At 38.8% G+C, this 19,806-nt stretch overlaps 1 protein-coding gene across 9 annotated transcripts in view; it reads left to right on the plus strand.

The window, feature by feature from the left end:
* Positions 1 to 19,806, plus strand: part of CELF2 (CUGBP Elav-like family member 2) — a 565,285-nt gene that overhangs the window by 255,052 nt on the left and 290,427 nt on the right. For all 9 annotated transcript variants that reach the window (XM_035315484.1, XM_035315498.1, XM_035315490.1 and 6 more), the window contains one exon: positions 696 to 731. In XM_035315484.1, the coding sequence (XP_035171375.1) occupies positions 696 to 731 (36 nt within the window). Of the gene's footprint in view, positions 1 to 695; positions 732 to 19,806 lie in introns of those variants that run through there.

A 19,806-nucleotide genomic window follows, 5' to 3' on the forward strand; every position in this document is an offset into this window, starting at 1 on the left:
TTTCCAACCATGATCATTCCATGATTCTGTGTTTAGAGGGACCAAAGGGACATACATTGGTGGTAGATCTAGGATGTGTTTTAAGGATTGTGTACATAGGTAACAATAACATGTTTAATTTTGCTTTATCAGTTACATGAGCCCAATTCAGTATCTCACACTTTGTTTTCCCCCTCCCCAGACATATTGCACATCCACAAAATATATTCAGACAAGTAAAATGGATCAAAAAACACATATATGGAAAATAACTATTGCCTAAAACCCAAGATAAGAAAGTTTAACACTAATGTAGCATTTTCGCAACGCACAACATCGTTATAAATGCCTTATGCCTCGTTGCTGCAGAACTGAAAAAGGGAACTTTTTCAACTGGAAAATTGGCCCAGTGCTGCATTTTAGCTATGCAGGATCATGCAGTGCTGGTATTTGAAGGAATGATAATTTTATACTTAAAAAATGAGTAATTGAGAAACATTATTCTGAGGAAATCCTTAGATCACACACCATCATCTGTTTTTCACATTCTTGTATATATGATCATGCAGACATTGCATCCACAAATGACACATTTGTGTATAAAATCGTGTGTATGTGCCTGAACTGCTATAAAATACAAGTAGTATAAAAGTACTTTTAAAAAATTATAGCTTCTTTAAGCACAAACTAATTTTTCCTTGCTTTTTGTCTTTCAGAGAGACTTCCACAGAGTTGTCTGGAGCATTACCAAGGTAAGCAAGTTTCTCTGAACTGACTCTGGGTATCAGTGGCTGGCAGCTGCTGGAAGATGCGTGACCTTTTGAGCCAGAACATGATCCTTTTTTCCTAAAGAAAACTGCTGGGATGCTGAGAACTGGGGATGCTGGGAGGAGAACACATAATGAATGCCATAGAGAGAAATATGACCATGAAATATTGGAGCAACCAAAACTCCACAGCTTATGGCGGCAACACATTGAAGTTGTTTTGAGGCTTAGCTCTGTTGTGTACCTGAGAAAGAAAAATCCCAGCTGTGGCTTTCTGCCAGTTGTGCAATGATACCCACTGCAGGTGGCTTGGCTTTTGCTTCAAATTTCACCAGAGGGATGAGGAAGGAAAACTTGGAGGTTGGAGAAAAAAGTACTGTGATCTTAAGGCATTTTCGTTTGGAAAGCAGAAGAACAGCTTAGATCAAATTCTTCTATGCTGGGAAAGCTTTTCATAAAATAATAGAACTAGACATGACTTCCAGGCTGTGACAGAGGTTTTTGAAGAGAGACCTGCCTACATATTGTCAGAGGGTGTGCTAAAATGCTGTTATTATGCAGATAAAGAAAAGGGTGGAGAGAAGGGGAAAAAACTGATATGGTACCCTGTCATATAACAGAGATGCCTGGTGAGCAAAAAGAAATGGTGCTCTCATTCCTCTTGCATCTTCTGCCACCAGTTTTGCTCTGTGAGGTGCAGGAGGGTTTTAATGAGGTAATGGTTTAGGGTGTTTTTTTTTATCCTTTGATAAATAGCAATGTTGTAGTTCATGTAAAAGTTAAAGGAATAATTCAACAGAAAAGTCAGTTTTCTATAAGCATAGTAATACATGTGACTTATTTCTGCTTCCAAGACAGAGAAAAAATGGCTACCTTTATGGCATGTGTGGTTCATTAGTTCAGTCATAGAATCCCATACTGGTTTGGGTGGGAAAGGACCTCAAAGCCTCCCCAGTGCCACCCCCTGCCGTGGGCAGGGACACCTCCCCCATAGCCCAGGCTGCCCAAAGCCCCATCCAGCCTGGCCTTGGGCACTGCCAGGGATGGGGCAGCCACAGCTCCTCTGGGCAGCCTGGGACAGGGCCTCACCACTCTCGGAGTAAAGAATTACTTCCTAATATCTAATTTAAATCTACCCTCTTTTAGTTTAAATCCATTCCACCTTGTCCTAGCCCTACATTCCCTGACACAGAGTCCATCCCCAGCTTTCAAGCAGCCCCTTCAGGCCCTGGCAGGCCACTGTGAGGTCTCTCCGGAGCCTTCTCTTCAGGCTGAACAACCCCAACTCCCTCAGCCTGGCTCCAGAGCAAAGGTGCTCTAGCCCTCTTCTGTCATCCTCGTGGTCTCCTCTGGACTCGCTCTGATACATCCCTGTCCTTGTGCTGGGCCCCAGAGCTGAACGCAGGCTCCAGGTGGGGTCTGGCGAGAGCAGAGCAGAGGGGGACAGTCCCCTCCCTGCCCTGCTGCCCACGCTGTGTTGGTGCAGCCCAGGACACGGTTGGCTTTCTGGGCTTCAAGCAAACATTGCTGGCTTGTGTTGAGCTTCTTGTTAACCCCCAGGTCCTTCTCCTCTGGGCTGCTCTCCATCCATTCTCCACCCAGCCTGGATTTGTGCTTGGCATTTCCCCAGCCCAGGTGCAGGGCCCAGCACTTGGCCTTGTTGAACCTCATGAAGTTTGCATGGCATTGACTCATCTGTATTGATAAGCTGCATAATTGCAGATTTTCACTGAATGTGATGTTTATCCCACTCTCTGTAATGTATTACCTTGTTCTGTGGGTAGAAACTTGTTTGATTTATATCAGTTGTTCACTCATTACATTCTTTTTATTACTTACCATCATTTGGTTGTGCAAGCAAAAGTATGATTGTGAAGTTTTGCCAAGCATTTGAAGTGCTGACCAATAGCCAGGCCTACATAAAACAAGATTTTATTCATTTTCTGTGCAAAAGAATTACAATTCTTCAAATACAAAGAAAAAGGAAATAGAGATTCGACAGAGTAGCCGTTCCTTGATCTGTCTCCTTGATCTGGGATGTTTTTAAACTGTTTTTAGCGCTAAAATATTTACAGTTTGACTACATGTCCCTAATTGGTTAGGTATTATATGACTAATACACTGGAAACATGCAGTCCTTGTACTGCTGAAATGAATTCCACTTTAAATTAAAGTTAAAATGAGAGATCCAGGTGCTAGAATAAACATCCAGTTTCATACCTGCCATTAATGATTGCCTAAATGTGTTTTTTTGAGTTATTACCACAAGGCTTTAATTTCAACTGTGGCAAGATGTCGCAAGTAAAAATCAGATTATACAAACAATGTGCACAAGGCAATGTAATTATGTTATAAATATTAAAACCAATGATCTTGTCTAGATTTAAAATAAATGTTTACAGCTGTGTGCAGGTTGGCTGGTCCTCAGCTCTTGTCTGGGATTCACCTGTTCTTACATTTCTCTAAGAAAGCAGTTGACTAGGGCTTTTAATCTTCTCTTAGGATGTATTAATATAATATTTTATGTTCTTCATTGAAACTTTAAGTGAACCATTTTGCTGTTATTAATTTGTAACTGCAAAACTGTCTAATTTTCCTTACCACACCCCTACTCTGAAGCTACTTTATATCATATAAAATCTTAGTTGCTGCACCTTGAAATAATGAAATTAATAACCACTTTTCCATAGTTACTTTGCTAGTTGTATTTGGTCCAATGGGGCATATATATATATATATTTCTAGAAATCCAGCTCTCACTTATGCATCCAAACATGATGCCTTTTCTCAGGGCAGTAATGGCTCATGGATATACTTATGTGCCAAGATTGATCAAACACATTTCAAACATTTGTAAAACAGCTGAAAGGGTCTTCATTTGAAGCCATGTGTGAGCAGATGTGTCTGTACTTGGAGTATTTTGTCTGCTGGCCAGAGAGATTTAGGCACCGGTGAAATTATGTTGTTGTTGTTGCTATTTAAAAAAAAAAAAAAAAAAAAAAAAAAAAAGGCAGAAAATTAAACTTCTGAATTTTACATAGTTGGTTTACTAAAGAGAAGTTAGGGATTTGTAACCAGAAAGCTATGTAAGTAGTCAAAATTTACAGGCAAAGATTTCTCTTCTATAGTATCCAAGATACCAAGATTAGGGTCTTTATGTGCTTTTAAAAAATAAAAATAAAAATAAAAAACAAATATAACAAAGTGTCTTGGAAAACGGTATACTATATTTTTAGTATAGCCATTTTCCATGAAATACTGCTGATTGGTTTCTAATGATTTTATCTAAAAGCAAGAAGAAATTACCTTACTTTTTTGAAGAACATGTTTCATTCATAGGAAGAAGTGGAAAAATCTGAATTAGTGGGCATCATTTAGAAGGAAACCTAATAAATTAACTTTGCCTATAGAAAGATATAACAATATTCTCTACAATTATATTGTGTCAGTTCTAATTTACCAGTTATTTCTGATGATTTTAAGAAGCTCTGACTAGAGAAGGAATTGAAAATTTAAACTTTAAATATGATAAAGAAGCCTTACAATTTTTATATTAAATGACATTATTATATCTGTGAATGTATATTGTTTTTTCGAAGAAAGGCTTTCTGTGTGCAACAGTACATCAAAGAAAGGATCTTCACAAGGAAAACTTTATAATAATATTAAGTTGTTCATTGCATGACCTATTTAGAGTACTCAGATATTTCTTGTTGTAGACTACATAATTAAATTTTAAATGGAACATGATAAAGAAATTATACTGGTGATCTCTAGAGATTTGAATACCCTATTTGGATCTTTACAAGAGTGTAGCGAAGGCATACTTTAAAATTTAATAAAGGTCTGGCCTATTTTTTTTTTTCTTTTAGATGTTCTATAGCTGCTACGGCAGTCTTATTTCAAACTGTATTTGCTCTCCACATTATATACTCAGTAGTTGCAATAAGAGACCAAACTGAAATTATTAAAAGTATATATACCTTAAATTTAGAAAGAAAAAAAAAAATTACACATGATGCAGAACAATTAATGAATGAAGATAAGCTCTTAAAGACTTGTTATAACCAAGCTAGCAACCACCCCTTCGTAGACCAGAGTTTGAGCCAAGCCAGTGAGAGAAGCGGTACCATGTCCGGGGAGATGTAATTTAGTGAGGTGGAATGCTCATGCACAGTGCAAAGCCCTGCGGGCACAAGGGAGATGATGTTTGGAGCTTAAATGAGAAAATGCTTTGCTTCAATATCAAAGGAATGATTTCAGTCTCTAGCCTCTTCTGTTTGTTTCTGTGAAAGGTACTTTATATTTAAAGAAGAACAAATATTTTAAATATAGAATAACCACATGGATTATTTATTTACTTAATCGTAGGTTAGTAATGATAACAGAAGTAAAATTTGTTTTACTTTTCATCTTTTATGTAGTGGTTCAATTTTGTATTTTACTCAGGAGGATTAAAGTTTAAATGGTCACTTCCTCTTCCAGGCTTTTCTTATTTACTGATTTAAAAAAAAATCAACAAATAATTTGCATAGATATTTTTCATAGGAAGAAAAAAAATAATAATCTCTTCAGCCCCTGCTTAAATCTTGAGCCTCACTCAGTAAAACTTGAATTTGGGGGTAAAGGCCATTTAGAATTGTCACTGAAATTTTTTATTGGAAGGGTGGGAGGAAATCTGCAATAGAATAGAACAGTGAGGATAAATCAATGTGCCAAAAAGTTATATTCAGCGTGGAAATTTAAATCATTAGCTTCTCTTATAATAGTTTGCAATCTTCATGTATTTTAAGGCAGTGGTCTGGAGTAGGGTACAAATTTTAAGCCCTCTTGATTTGATGCTTAATTCTTCACTTTTCCATATATTTGTTTAATGGCGTCTAAGTTTCATTTACTGTAGAGACGTGTTCCTGCGTGTCTACAGCATTTTGAAAATAGAATTTGAGTACTGAAGTCACTTCAGTACTTTTGAAAAATGTTAACCTGCAACTTCACCATTATTTAAATCTAATGCAACTAAGCTTTTATCTAAAGGGAGAAAGAAGAATTGACAACCCACCATATGACAAGCAAAATGAAATCTCTTGATCACTAACTGTCAGCAGTCTTTCTAATACTATTGTGTTAGGGAATGATATGTCTTCCAAGGAGCTAAGTACACAAGGTTTTGAATCATTTCTGTCTTGACAGCCTAACCCAAGTAACTACTTGTAAGTGCTTGGATGAATTATAAAATCTATGTGGCTCTGTAGAGTGAGTTAATAAAACATCCATGAGCATTTTAATTACTATGAAATGAAAAGGATTTTTTTTTTCTGACAGTAATAGGGGTATGGACTAAATCCAGATCGGTTGCTATCTTCACGGGTATTGCAGGGACAAAGAAGCTGGGGTTAGTTTCTGTCTGCTGTTTTGTTCCCCTTCTGGTTGAGGTCTTCTGCCTAGCAATATCTCTCACTCTGAGAACTTGAGGTTATACCTTTTCCTTTTTGTGCTCCTTATATCATGGATGTCCACTCATGTCACCAGTGCTGCTTTTCTAGTGATGTCAGGCTTGAACACCCATCCACTGACACTATACGTCTCTTTCTCCTGGTACAACAGAATTTTCCTTACATTGATACAAGATTTCTGAAGTTTTATTCGTCTTTATATAAAGCAGGGATTTGGTGTAGTCCATTTGTGACCCCCTCTTCAAATGGAGACATTCTGCTTTCCACTTCCAAATCCCTTCTCAAAACTCACTTTCATTTAAAGAGATATAAATAATAGGTCAAGAAAATGTTGCTCATCCCAGGTGGCAGGCAGTGGTACCTGATAACATTAAAATCTCTTGAATGTCAAACTATATGCAGCTAACCAGAGTTAGTCTTTGGAAATTATATCATCTTGTATCTTTTCTGAAACCACATCATTAAAAAGAAAAGAAAAAGATTCCAACCCTCAGTATTTAATGTTCTGGAGTCAACCGTCTCAAAGAGCAGTTTTTCATAATTTCGAAGCCTGCCACTTTCTGAAGAAAATCATTATTTTAAATTGAGACACAAATGTAACTAATCACTAAAAAATCTTACATTTGACCTTTTTCTATGCCTCAGTTGCTTATTTATAAATAATACTTTCATCCAACCTTTGAGCTGTTTTTCTGTACTGCAGGCAGGACTGCCTTTTATACGTGTTGTATAGGAATGCCCTGATGCTGTTTGGTCCTTCTGAGGTGCAGTAATATAAACAACAGTAATTATTTGGGATAGTAACAGGTTTGATGTTATTATATGTGAATCTGCTTTTCTGAAGGAATAATATAAATGTTGTCTTTTTACTATTCTGATTTTTGTTTTTTCTAAGTAAAGCTTCATTATCATTAAAATGTGACATGGAGTTATTCCTTCTGGTAGCTGTCGGCATTTTTGTTGTCATTCTACTTCCCTTTTGAAATACATATATATATATTTTTACAGCTGATGTTAATCTTAATACACACTTATGTGCAATCTGATCCCTTTCTGAAGAGATATTTTTAAAATCTTAAGAGGAGTCTAAGGAGCATAGAGGTGATTATCCATATGTGCTTACTGATGACTTGCATTCAAAAATTATGAAGGTACTAACTGTAAGATTCCCATTGCCTAAATTTAGCGATCATAAGCGTCCTCAGTCTAAAGAACCAGGGGAGAAATGAAGAGAAATAGGTGCCTTATCTCGGGACAGGGTGAGTAACCTTGGGGAAATGTTTTTCTTTCTCTGCTGTCTGAAAGTGGAGCCTGGGGGAATAGTGTATACTAGATGTTTCACCTGATGATAGCTTTAATTTGAGGTGAGTCCTAGCAGACTGAGTTTTAAAAGTGTTAAAGCGGCAAATGACGTAAACTGATGCCTACTGGAGTTTTGAGGACATTGCCATCCTTAACCTCGAAAAACTTTCAATATTTGGTACTTAAGTCCTAAATATAGACCCTGGGAAGGAGGGGGAAAGTCAGAAAAAGTGATTATTGGACTTGATACAGCTCTGACCCAGAAGGCAGGTAGCTGTTTTCAATGTGCAGAGCCTTCAGAAATCACTGCTTACAGTGTTGAAACGTCTCCTAATTATACATAGCCTTTAAATCTTAAAATGAGTGTAAGTGATTTTACTCAGTGATCTGGCCTTTGAACCCACCACCATTTTTCACCAGCAATCGTTAGCATCTCTCACAAACATTAATGAATTTGACAAATTTGACAGCAGATCTTTATCTTAAAAGTCAGGTAGGGCTTTTATTTTTAATCCCTATTGTAAAATTCTGAAACTAGACACACATTCCCTTCTTTTTTTTTTTCTTTTCTTTTCTTTTTTTTCCTGTTATTCACCTTTACCAGACTTCCAAGCTTCTTTTTAACTTGTCTTACAAAGCCTTGCCATCCATACGTGCCCAATGAGGATAATGTGCAGCAGAAATGAAAGGACTCAGATCTCTTCATTTCCATTCCTGAAGGTGAATTCCAAGATCGTGATTATTTTTATTTATACAGTGCCTAAAGAGTGCTAAATACTTTATGGAACAAATAAAAGACCTCTTGTAAAAAGCACGCATTCCTATAATCTAATTTTAGTCTCAAATCAGGCAGTATGAATGCTAAGCAGCAGGGCTTGAAGAAAAACGGAAGGTATATGAGGGCTACACTAATAAGATTGAGCAGTTATTTAGGTTCATTATCTGTTCCACTTAATAGTGCCGCAATATCTCACTGGTTTAAGTTAAATTTACATTGGTCTGGGGAGAAGATTTGACTGACACAGGAATAGTATTTCTTGGGCTTGCTCAAAAAATGAGCCTTTGAATGGCAACTTGAATGAAGATAGAGACCGGTATGGGTGGGTTTTGAGAGGTCAATCCGATGTAAGAAACAGCAAAGGGGACAACCTTAAAAAGACAAATCCTTCCCCCTAGCTTAATTTTCTACTCAAAATACTTGTTCACCAAGTTAGTCATTTGTGTGTACCCTTTGCTTGAGTGATGTTTAAGCACTTAAGATCATCAGAATAACATTATTTAGAAAGTCAGTGAAAAGGATGAAACTTGTTAGGAATAACTTGAGACGTAAACATACATTTGGAGAAAAAAAATCTGTATACACGTCTGCTTCTGGAGAAACAGCCCAGCAACTGAAGTTTAGGAGTGTTTTGTTGACATGGAGGAACTTTCTTTTAGTATTTTTGTGCTACAGCATAGGTTAGGCATGTGACTGATCTGGAGTTTTATCACAGAATCACAGAATGGTTAAGGGTGGAAGGGACCTCTGGGTCCATCTGGTCCAACCTCTGCTCAAGCAAAGCCACCAGAGCAGGGTGCCCAGCACCACGTCCGACAGCTTCTGGAGATCTCCAAGGAGGAGACCCCACAGCCTCTCTGGGCAGCCTGTGCCAGGGCTCCATTGCCCACACAGAAAAGCTGTGCCTCCTGATGTTTGCATGTCAGACCAAACCTCTTGTGTTCTGGTTTGTGCCCATTGCCTCTTATGCTGGCAGTAGCCTGACATAATCTTCTTTGCATTTTCCCTTCAGGCATTTATAGACATTGATAAGATCCCCCTGATCTTCCTCTTCTCTAGGCTGAACAGTCCCAGCTCCCTCCGTCTCTCCTCATAGCGAAGTGCTCCAGTCCCTTGATCATCTTGGTGGCCATCTACTGGTCTATTTTTAGTATGTCTAAGTGTCTCTTTTGCGCTGGGGCCCAGAATTGGACACAGCACTCCAGGTGTGGCCTCACCAATGCTGAGCAGTGGGGAAGGATCACCTCTCTTGACCTGCTGGCAGAACTTTGCCTAATGCAGCCAAGAATACTCTTAGCCTTCTTAACAACAAGGGTACATTGCTTACTCATGGTCAGCTTGGGCTCTACCAGGACCCCAGGTCCTTTTCTGCAGAGCTGTTTCCAGCTGGGCACCCCCAGCGTGTCCTGGTGCCTGTGGTTGTTCCTCCCCAGGTTCAGGACTTTGTACTTGTTGAACTTCATGAGGTTCCTGTCAGCCCTCTTCGCCTGTCAGGGTCCCTCTGGATGGCAGCAGGGTCCTCTGGTGAGTCAGCTGCTCCCTCCAGCTTGTCTGCGCGTTTACTTTTATATCATATACTTAGTAAAGACTTAGAAATGAACTGCTGATACACAGGATTTTTGTGTGTGTGATCATTAGCCTTGGTCCCTGAAGGGCAGTAGTAAGACACATCAATGGGACAATGTCAGGAAACCTGCACCAATAGTCCTAGGACAGCAAAGACACTGTTTTACTTCTCTACCTTCTGAGCATCACTTTTTTTTTATGAAATATCTTTGTACCATTTACAAAAATTGCAAATATTGCAAATATCCAAAAGATTTGTGATGTTAGCAACACTTAGACGATCCTTACTGAAGTATTTAGGTATAAAAAATAAAACACCAAAATCCTAGCACATTTCCCCAGTGATCAAGGTTAACAGTTTATACTTCATCTACATTATATTAAAAACATTTTTACTGGAGTCCATAAATGTTAAACATTTTTAAAAGGCAATGATCGCAGTGGGACTAGATACATTACATAAAACCAGACACAAGACCTGCAAGCAGTAATTGGTGACTGTTTTTTTTTTTATTTTTGGAGGGTGCTGACTTGAGATTCCTCCCATGAGGTGAAACTGATTTTTACATCTGGACCTTGCCATTATAACCAGGTGGTCCCTAAAGCTCTTATGATCAGCAGAAGATAATTGTGAGCCCTGATCTCAGGTGTTGAGCGTAGTTTCATAGTGGGGCTGTGATACTGTTACTAGCGATGATGTTTTGCCAGTTCAGAGCCACGGAGGACCTACCCCACTTTCTTTATATGTTCTCCTGATGTATTGTGCAAGTTGTGCCCAGCGCAGCACTTCTACAACAGTGAAGTGCCAGCGCGGCATTTCTCTTAGCTGGGCTATAATGGAACATATTTTTCATTCCAACCCTTGGAATTTTAAGGCTTTTGCACTGTTTCCTGCAGGGAACACTTAAGCAAAGCCATGATGTTGTAGAGGGGGTGCAAATCATGTCTGTTTGCCATAATCTGTTCTTAATGAATGGGCATGGAGAAAGGAGGAGAGAAAACAAGGTGCCAGGCTTCACCTAGCACAGAAAAAAATGTAGAACTGTCCTTCAGCCCTTTCTGAGTATTTGCCTTCTGGACTTTAAGATGCTCATCTCACAGCTGTTTGTGTGCTAAATTTTGGAGAATAGTCCCACAGGTTATCAGTGTGATTGCACATGTCAGAGTTAACATGAATATTGTTGCCCAGTCACTGCTGGAAAATTACTATCATCTGATTTGAGCCCAACTGTGTCAATAAATCTATATCTGATTAAGAAAAAAGAACATACACACTAGAAACTCAGTTCTGGTGGCATCCTCTTGAAACATATGAACGGAGATTCATCTTAAACTGGAAACGTACAAAAAAAATTTTTTTTAAATCCTATATATCTCCTAAAACTATTTAGAGAGATGATTTGGGTTAATCAACCATACTGGATGGCTGAAGGTGTCACAGACTTAGGTTCAAATGGTAAGTCCATATTTCTGATGCAGGCTATTAATTCATGCTCTTAAAAGGCTTTTGTGGCAGTTAAGAAATCTGCTAGGCCTGGAGCTCAGGAGCCCATCTTTTACCTAAAAGCTCAAAAATTATCTTCCTTATTAAGACTTTTTGTTGGGGGATGCAGATGCACCTGCACTGATACATCTGTAGATGCCAAAGAGATTGTAATTTCCCGTGTCTCAGGCGCTGTGAGCTTTCATTCCAGGATCACATGGGGAAGTAAGCAAAAGTTCCTGCAACTAAAAACTTTTATTTAACAAAAATGAAATATTATTATTCATGTCATGAGTAATTGAATCCCCAGATGTTCTCATTCTGTATCAATGGCTGGGGACAATATGACTCTAGATAGACTGTGACAACATGAATTGATTCCTTCTTTTTCTTTTTTCTTTCCTTTTTTTTTTTTTTTTTTAAACCTGCAAAGTGACTGTGGGGTTTTTTTTTAGCTGATTGCTTGAAGCTGACATTACAGGCTGTGCAGCTGTAAAAAAGACCTTCTCATTTTCATTGAGAATAAATAAAATAAAGTATTGCAGAAATAGCTTTGCTTTTCCCTGGCCCTGCCTTTGCAGAAATAAACAGAGATAACTTGGATAAAGCGATTGAATTTGGAAAGGCATTCACAAGAAGAGATGGTTGCTGCTAACACTGAATATTTAGAACGTAATAATAAAACTAATCATGTTACCAAAAAGCCACCTGTTGCTTTCTTCAGTTTTTCTCTAAAACATAAAGTTCACTTTGTTGTATCTGAATTTATAGCAGAGATCAGAAATCCAGCTCTTATAAACCTTATTATACACAAGGTAGTAATTCCCTATTAAAGTTGAGTAGAAAAAGAAACCTTGCCCACTAACACTTCTAAAGCTGTTAAAGATGGATGTTTCCACGAAGGAACAGAAGCAGAAAAACTTTAAGTGCTTGTTAAGGCACACACACACAGTGCATACAAGCAATAAGTCTGTTCTGCTGAACTGTGAAATTGCACTGAGTAATTTCTCTAATAACAGCACAGATATTGCACCTCTGACCCCAGCGGAGCTGCGGGCTCACTGCAGCAGCTGGTCACGGCGTCAGCAGAAACTCGGGCGACCAAAGCGCAGGCTGTGGCACTGAGCGGTGGGAAGATGAAGAGAAAGGTGGCAATCAAAGAAATGTGACATACAGCTTGCAAGTGTTCCAGCTGATTAAAAAATTTCAGAAAATGATAACAGTGAAAGTACTTCATTTATTGATTGATTGATTTTTCTTTTAGCCCCCACCCCATGACCTGCGTTTCAGAGGAGTCCAGAGCTGTGTGTTTAACAGCTGCCCCCAGCTTGCAAAGAAAGTATTCAAACCACTATGAGTGCACAGCAGCAGAAACTTCTAATTGGCATTTCATTGTGGCTTCTTCTTACAGAAAGGATGCAGTGCTGATGTTTTTTTCTCTGTGTTACAGAGAATGCCTGTAGAAATATCAGTTCAGGAGTTGAAGCTGGGATTTAAAAAAAAAAAAAGAAAAAAGAAAAAGTATCCCCTAGGAAAATACCGTGCATGCAGAAATGGGAGAAGAAATCATATAAGAAAAACAGTTAAGGTGGTGCCTTGTATCTTCTATTTCAAAACTTGCAAGATGAAAGAGAGATGTGGTTTAAAGGGGATATGATTTTGCAGAGCTGTGCATGAACTCATTCTACAACCCCAGACCTTCTCTGCCCTCCGAACCTCTTAGAATTAATTCAGAGTTTATAAATTGAAGATTTAGAATTTCCTTGAAGTTTTTCTGTAAAAAGAGAGAGTCTGATGCACGACAAGTACTTAAGTTGATTGAAAATAATAATAAAAAGTTTCTTTGAGGACTGAGAAAAAAATTGTCAGTTCTGCTATCTTTTGGTGCTAGTTAGTTTAGAGCAAGTCAGTGAGAGAGGTTCTGCCTTGTTTCTTCTGCCTTCCATTTTGTCTTGTGAGTGACTGACTTTCTTCAGCAGTTCCATCAGGTTGTGAATGTGGCATAACGGGAAATAAATTCCCATAATGTGTTTCTCCCACAGTAGCAGGAACATAATAGATTTTTTAGATACTAACCCATTTTACAAATTCAGAGCTCAGGCAGGTGCTGAAATGCTGGCAGTCAGGTTTGGTTTGCTCTTCTAATGCATATTTTTGAATTTGTGTCTTTAGCAGGTGATTTTTTTTAAGTTCAGGAATGCTGTACAGCCTTGGTAGTGGGTGTTGGACAATAAAAAATATGTAGCAGAAGTTGTGCATCTTTATAGCAGCATAAGAGTTGTTGTTCAGGAGGAAGCCAGTGGTTCATCTGGCATTATTCACTAGCTGCTTTGACAGACAAGCTGACAAAGTCTAGAAGAGGCAGATCTGGAAATAAATGTCTGCAAGAAAATCCTCACTTCCCCTGTACAAACCTCTTTGTAGCAGTAAGCAGATGCTTTATAGCCTCTTTTTCTAGGGTTTCCAGAACCTCTGTGACTTCTGATATTCTGCTCTTTCGAGAAATACAGGTGTTCGGTTTTCTTCCAAATTTCATCTGTCAGGATTTCTTCTGGTGAACCAACCCCAAAAACAGGATTTGTATCAACTCCATTCTGGAAGAAAAGATGCGGTTTTAAAGAACTATGGCTGGAGTTCACAAAACTGACTGCTGATAAATAACAACAGCAACATCAAAATCTTTTTTCCTCCTATTTCCTGCATTCTGCATCATCAAAACCAGTCTTGTATGACTCTCTAAAGGCTTATGAGATTCATAGTCTCCATAAATCTTATGTTGAAGCATCAGCTCTAAGATTATATATATATATATAAATATCTAAATGTCCAAAGCAAAAGCTAAACCAAACAAACCTCCACCAAGCCCACCCTTAATATTATTATTCCAGTGTAAGAACCTCTCAGAGTATCCAGAGGCAATTCTCTTGGTTGATGATTTTCCTGCATCCAGTACTGTCCGTGGAACACTCACTGGTGGGCTGCTGCTCTCAGGCACATGATGCATCAGTCATCTTTTGCCTCTCTCACCGTCTTTTCTAGTGCTTACATTCAGAAATTCTCAAAATGTGCCTTTCCAAAAAATGTACTCCAATCACCAGTGTCTCTTACTGGACCCGTACGTGTTTTATGATTCTGAGTCTGGATAACTGAGATATGATTTTATAATGAAAAAAAAAAACCCTGAGGGAAGCATGGAGATGTACTGTGGAAAGATACAGACGTTTTGTGTTTTATTTGTAGGAACAATACTCCCTTTCTTTTTAACAGAAAGGAATACTAAATTAAATAATAGTCTTGTGTCTCTTGTGAAGCTCCTGAAGATATGCCAGTTGTGGCTGGACTAAGTACATGTGTTAAAATTGATATGATATATCAAGCTAAAATTTGGAAAAGATACCTAATCACTGATAATATCGCTGTCTCCTTTCTTTCAGCTAAATCTGCAACCTTTTGAATTCAAAATGAATGCTGCAGCTAGGGAAATTCAGGAAGACACAAGTAATGGGGGCTATTGATGGCACACTCCATACTGGAAAGCTGTCTTGTTATTGAATGCAAATGTGGCTTAGATATGTAAATTATATTCAAGATTTCATCAGTAAGGCTTTAATGTATCTAGAAGCTATCTTAAAACATTTAAATAAAATGTTAATTGAAAGTATAGAATAGTATTAGCAAGCTCTTTCAAAGAAAGCTTCAATTCCAGGCACGTAACAAGGAAGCAAGAGCTCTGATCTAGTCAAACAGAACCTCCCATGGTAAAAGCCTATAATTGTTTTAAAGTTCTCTAAAAACCTACATCTCTGTTCTCATCTCATCCCACACACTGTGATATTCCTTATGTTCCTCACTCTCTCCTCTGAGCTGACTTTCTTTGTAGCCTTCTCCCACTCCCAGCGTGCTGCCTTCTCTCACCTCCTACGCATGGAGCTGCCTCCTGCTGCCCATACAACAAGCACTCTTCTACACATCCCAGCCCTTTCCTTGAGCTCATCTGTGCCAAATTCCCCATGAAGCCATCAGGGTCTTGCCCTGCATCAAAATCCAGAGGGTAAACTTTGTTTCCAAGCTCAGGAAAACTTAGTAATAAGCCAAGCAGTGAATTTAAATCTTTAGAGATACCATCAGATGGTGCAAAGGAGTGTTCTTTATATTAAAAATAAAATAAAATAAAACTGTTTTTAAAGAGTTGAGAGAGTGGTTGAACTAGGCTGTATCATTCTTGTGCTTACGTAAATGCTTTCACCAACTGCAGGGCAGTTCTGAGAAACATAGTCCTGGGAACTGTTGACTTCAACCAACTCAGGTCCAATTTATCAACAAGACTTTGAAATTAGTCCTAAGAGCTAGCAATGTGGAAACAGAGAAGCAGGAGCATCTCTTGGTCTGCTCAGGTTTTGATTGTGCCTCCTTACCTGCTCATTAAGCTGAGGAATTTTGGAGGTATTCACAAAGTTGCTTTCCTATCTACAGATGGTCTGCAACAGTGACAGCAGCTGTTCCAAAAGCGAGCATGAAGGGAGGTATTATCATTGCTTAGCTATGTTTACAAATTTGTAACAAGTCTACTATTTAAAGTATGTTCTTTTGTGACTGCATGCAATATGTTGTCATCTAAATGTTGCTGGATTGATGGAGGGTATCAAAGGCACAGAGAGTTCTCCCTGTTTTTTAGTGGTTTTCTTCTTGCAGAACTTGTGTGGATCTTGTACGTTTAGGCAGAGGTTGCATGGATTAATACCATAGCCTGTGACTTGTGCTCCTATGACTGGGGAAGAAAGCAGGACAGCCACATGATAGCATTCAGCTGACAGGAGTTTACTGGGTAAGGCTGGAGAAGTGCTTGAGCTCAGGAAAGACATAGTTCTGCACTGAAAAAAGAAGAAAAGAAATAACATGTACAGAAAGAGCATTTCAGTTTTATATTTTGAATGCCCTTTTGATGATAGGGGAAAATTGTTGGCTAGGAGAGATTTTTATGGTCTTTTTTCACAAAACACTAAACTCATTGACCAAAGGAACTCAGTCAAATGTTATGGCTCAGGGACGCCTTTGGAGGACCAGGATACTCTCACATGGTTTCCAACCAGCTCTGCAAGGAGTTGCAGTTTGGACATGTTTTAATGCATGCCCTGTGGGCACAATCAAAGCACACAACCCATGCAGGACCACACTCTTGGAGCCATCAAGATCATATCAACCCAAACCATTCAAGAAGGGTGACAGCTGAGGTTCTGCCTGTGCTCCTCTAGCAGAAGTTTCTCAGTTTCAGTACAACCTTTCTGTAGCAATTTACATGAAATGGTTGCTATCAAGGATGCCTTTTTGTTTTGCAGAGCATAAATATAAATTCTAAACTTTTTAGTAAGGAAGTGAAAAATCCAAACTTCCTCATTTCCCTTGGAGATAAGTTATGTTTCCATGTAGTTCCCTGCTTGTGTGACTCATCACTGATTTTTGTTATTCCAACTTTGCTCTGAAACAGTTCCTCACCCTCCCAGGTGAAGGGATCCATCCCACAGTCCTTTACAGATCCATATTGGAGTAAGATGAATCATTCTCCCAAACTGTCTGTTTTCGCTGTTGACTTGAAGGGTGCCTACGCAACAGGGTTCCCATGTAAAAGTCCACGCTGCAGACAGGGGAAGTTGAGGGGGATAAGACTCACTGTTGTCTCTGCCATCGTTTTAGGGAGCCTGGGGTTACTATTCTCACTTTTTGGAAATAACAGATCGAGGGGAAAGTGTAGTGATGCACAGGTCCCAATGTGTGGTAGCATTTGGCAAGCTGCAGAAGTGAGGCTGATGTAATGAAGACTGTGGTAAGGTGAGAATTGTGTGGTTTTGAGCATTAGACATTAATGAATATTTTGGTCAGTGCAAGATATTTAGTTATCTTTCTGGGAGTAAGAGATCATTATTTCTTGATACGGCTTGCAAATTGGGAAGCAGAACTAGAAAAATGCTTTTAAAAAATGCACCCATCAGAACTGGTTTCACTAGAGTCTTTTATCAGAGAAAAATAGGTGGTGTAGGTGTTTAGAGTTTGTTTCAGTTGGGTGTGAGTATTTACAGAAAGCTCTAAAATGTAGGGCTGAAGGTTGTACGTGGGTCTGATCAAACCAGAAGGTGTATGCTGTGGCTGTTGCCTGTTGCGGGTCAGAAAAAAAGATCCTCATTTTCTGCCAGGACAAAAAGCCAGAATTTGCAAGTCTATCTCTGCGTGTGTTGTAGCCTACAGCTGCTCAGGGTAAGTTTTCCTGTGCTCAAGCTTGCTATTATCCACCTAACCTTTGAATACACCTGTGAAATCCAATCAGAAAGTAAAAATCTATCATTTACTTCCCTAATACCCTGGGACAGATTGCTGTCTCATTAGAAAGATTCAGCAAAGTAATTCAAGAACTGTAAGGTGCTAATAAGGCCCTGTCTTTAAAAATGGATTGGCTGAGTGGGAAGTCTGGCAGGTCCCCAGGATGGATATCTGGCCACGGGCTGGAATTATTTCTGTGCTGATCTGCTCAGTGTGTTCGGAGGTTCTACTTCCACCTTGCAGAGCAGGAGGTTTGGAGGCTGTTGACCCATGAAGGTTTGTGGATCCAGTTCGCTGCACTGATTTTTGGACAGAGGCAGAAAGGCTTACTGTATTTTGCAGCTACAGTCCATGGGCCAGGGCATAGCCTATGAAATGAGACATATTCCTATTATGCCCAGCCCTACACTGTAGTTATATTTCACTAGGGTACTGTATAGGCTTTAGGTAGTTTGCTGTGCTGAAGTGAGCTGCATGAGCTTAGCATGGTAAATATCTTATTTTCTATGCATACTTGGGAAAGGAAGCTTTGGATTTTAGAAAGGGAAGGGCAGAGAGATGACAAAATCAGAAACTGTGCACTGAAAAGTGTCTGGGCACAGTTCTTTAAAATACGGGACTTGCAGTTGTACAGAGTTGATGTGAAAGAGATGCAAACTCCATTCAGGCTAAATTCACATTTAGATTTAAAATGCTACACATGTGGACCAGCCCATCCCAGGCCAGAGATAAGCTAATACACCAGCCAAATTCACTCCATTATTAAGTTAAGAGACTGTCAGATGACCCCAATGCAGTGTATTTACATAATGTCAATAATGAGTCTTTTTATAGGAAGGTGTTGAGGAAATGCAAGCAGAGTTTGTAATACGGTACCACGCTTCCAGTCTGGCTTGTTTCTCATTTCACAAAGGTTTATGTGATGGATCCATCTGTTCCCAGGAGATGGGAGTGTGCTGATGCTATTTCCATGGAAGACTTTGTTTCTAGGTTGAAGCTTTCTGAAATCTCTGGAAGTTACCTTAGACTTGGAATTCATTGCCTGGGGCTAACTATTGCCAAAACCCTCAGCATAGCTAGCAGTGATTGTCTTCAGTGGCTGGGTGGGGCCTTTACTTAATTTGATCAAGGCTCATTAAGGCTTCAAATCTCTGAATGCACATTCAAAATTGAGTGACAGGAACTTCTGGGAAAGTTTTGTTGAAAAGCCTGGCATAACCGAGTAATTAGAATATAGCAGTACTTCATATGCAAGTTGATTGTCACAGTCTGTGTCAAGAGAACTCATAATTTCTGAAGGATAAGACCATATGTTCCAAAAAGAGCTTTCAGAATGTGGGATACTTGTTTTGCAAGTTATTTTTTCCTCTCCCTGGAAAAAAAAGAAAAAAAAAGAAAAAAAAAAAAAGCACCAACAAAGTGTTATGAAATGAGATTTTAAAATCCCTCATACTTAATTAAATTGATTTTCCAAGAAGAGGTCCCAAACCTGTTGGATAAACACATTCTAATAGCTGTGGTTTATGATTTACTTCTGGAAGTAGCTGAAATAAAATATTGCAAGGATAGCTCTAAGGACACAGTTATCCTAAATATAAATCTAACAATGTTTAGGATTTTTTTTTTTATTTTTTTTTCCCCATTTATATAGTGTAATGCACTAGTTAAGGACCTCATCATGTACAATGGCAATCACGATGCTGGTTATAATTGGCCCCTGAAACAAAGTATGGCCAGGATAGTACACCAAATGTCCAGATAGATTTGTGTGTAGCAACTGGAAATGTTACATACTGTGGTTTACATCAACATTGAATATAAATGTAGATGACTTCATCATCTTCCATTTTAAGCTGTGTCTAAATCACCTGTATTGTCCTAAAAACTTCTTGCTTCTTGAATGTAATGTGAAAAAGTAGCTTGGGCTACTTAGTAGTTCTGCCTAAACATCAGAGCTGAACCTGAGCTGACATTTCTGAGGGCAGAAGAATTCTGCTCTAACGGGAAGGAATAATATTGACTAACAAGATTTCAGTCTGCTCTTGGAGACCCCGAATGTATGCTGTAGTTATATTTTTAGAATTTAGATTTTGTTTTCATTAGCAATAATATTCTAATAATGGGGTGGTGAAAACTGACCAGAGTCAGGTTGACGGGTTGGGATAT

This window comes from Oxyura jamaicensis, chromosome 1 (assembly GCF_011077185.1).
Source record: "Oxyura jamaicensis isolate SHBP4307 breed ruddy duck chromosome 1, BPBGC_Ojam_1.0, whole genome shotgun sequence".
Classification (NCBI taxonomy): Eukaryota; Metazoa; Chordata; class Aves; order Anseriformes; family Anatidae; genus Oxyura; species Oxyura jamaicensis.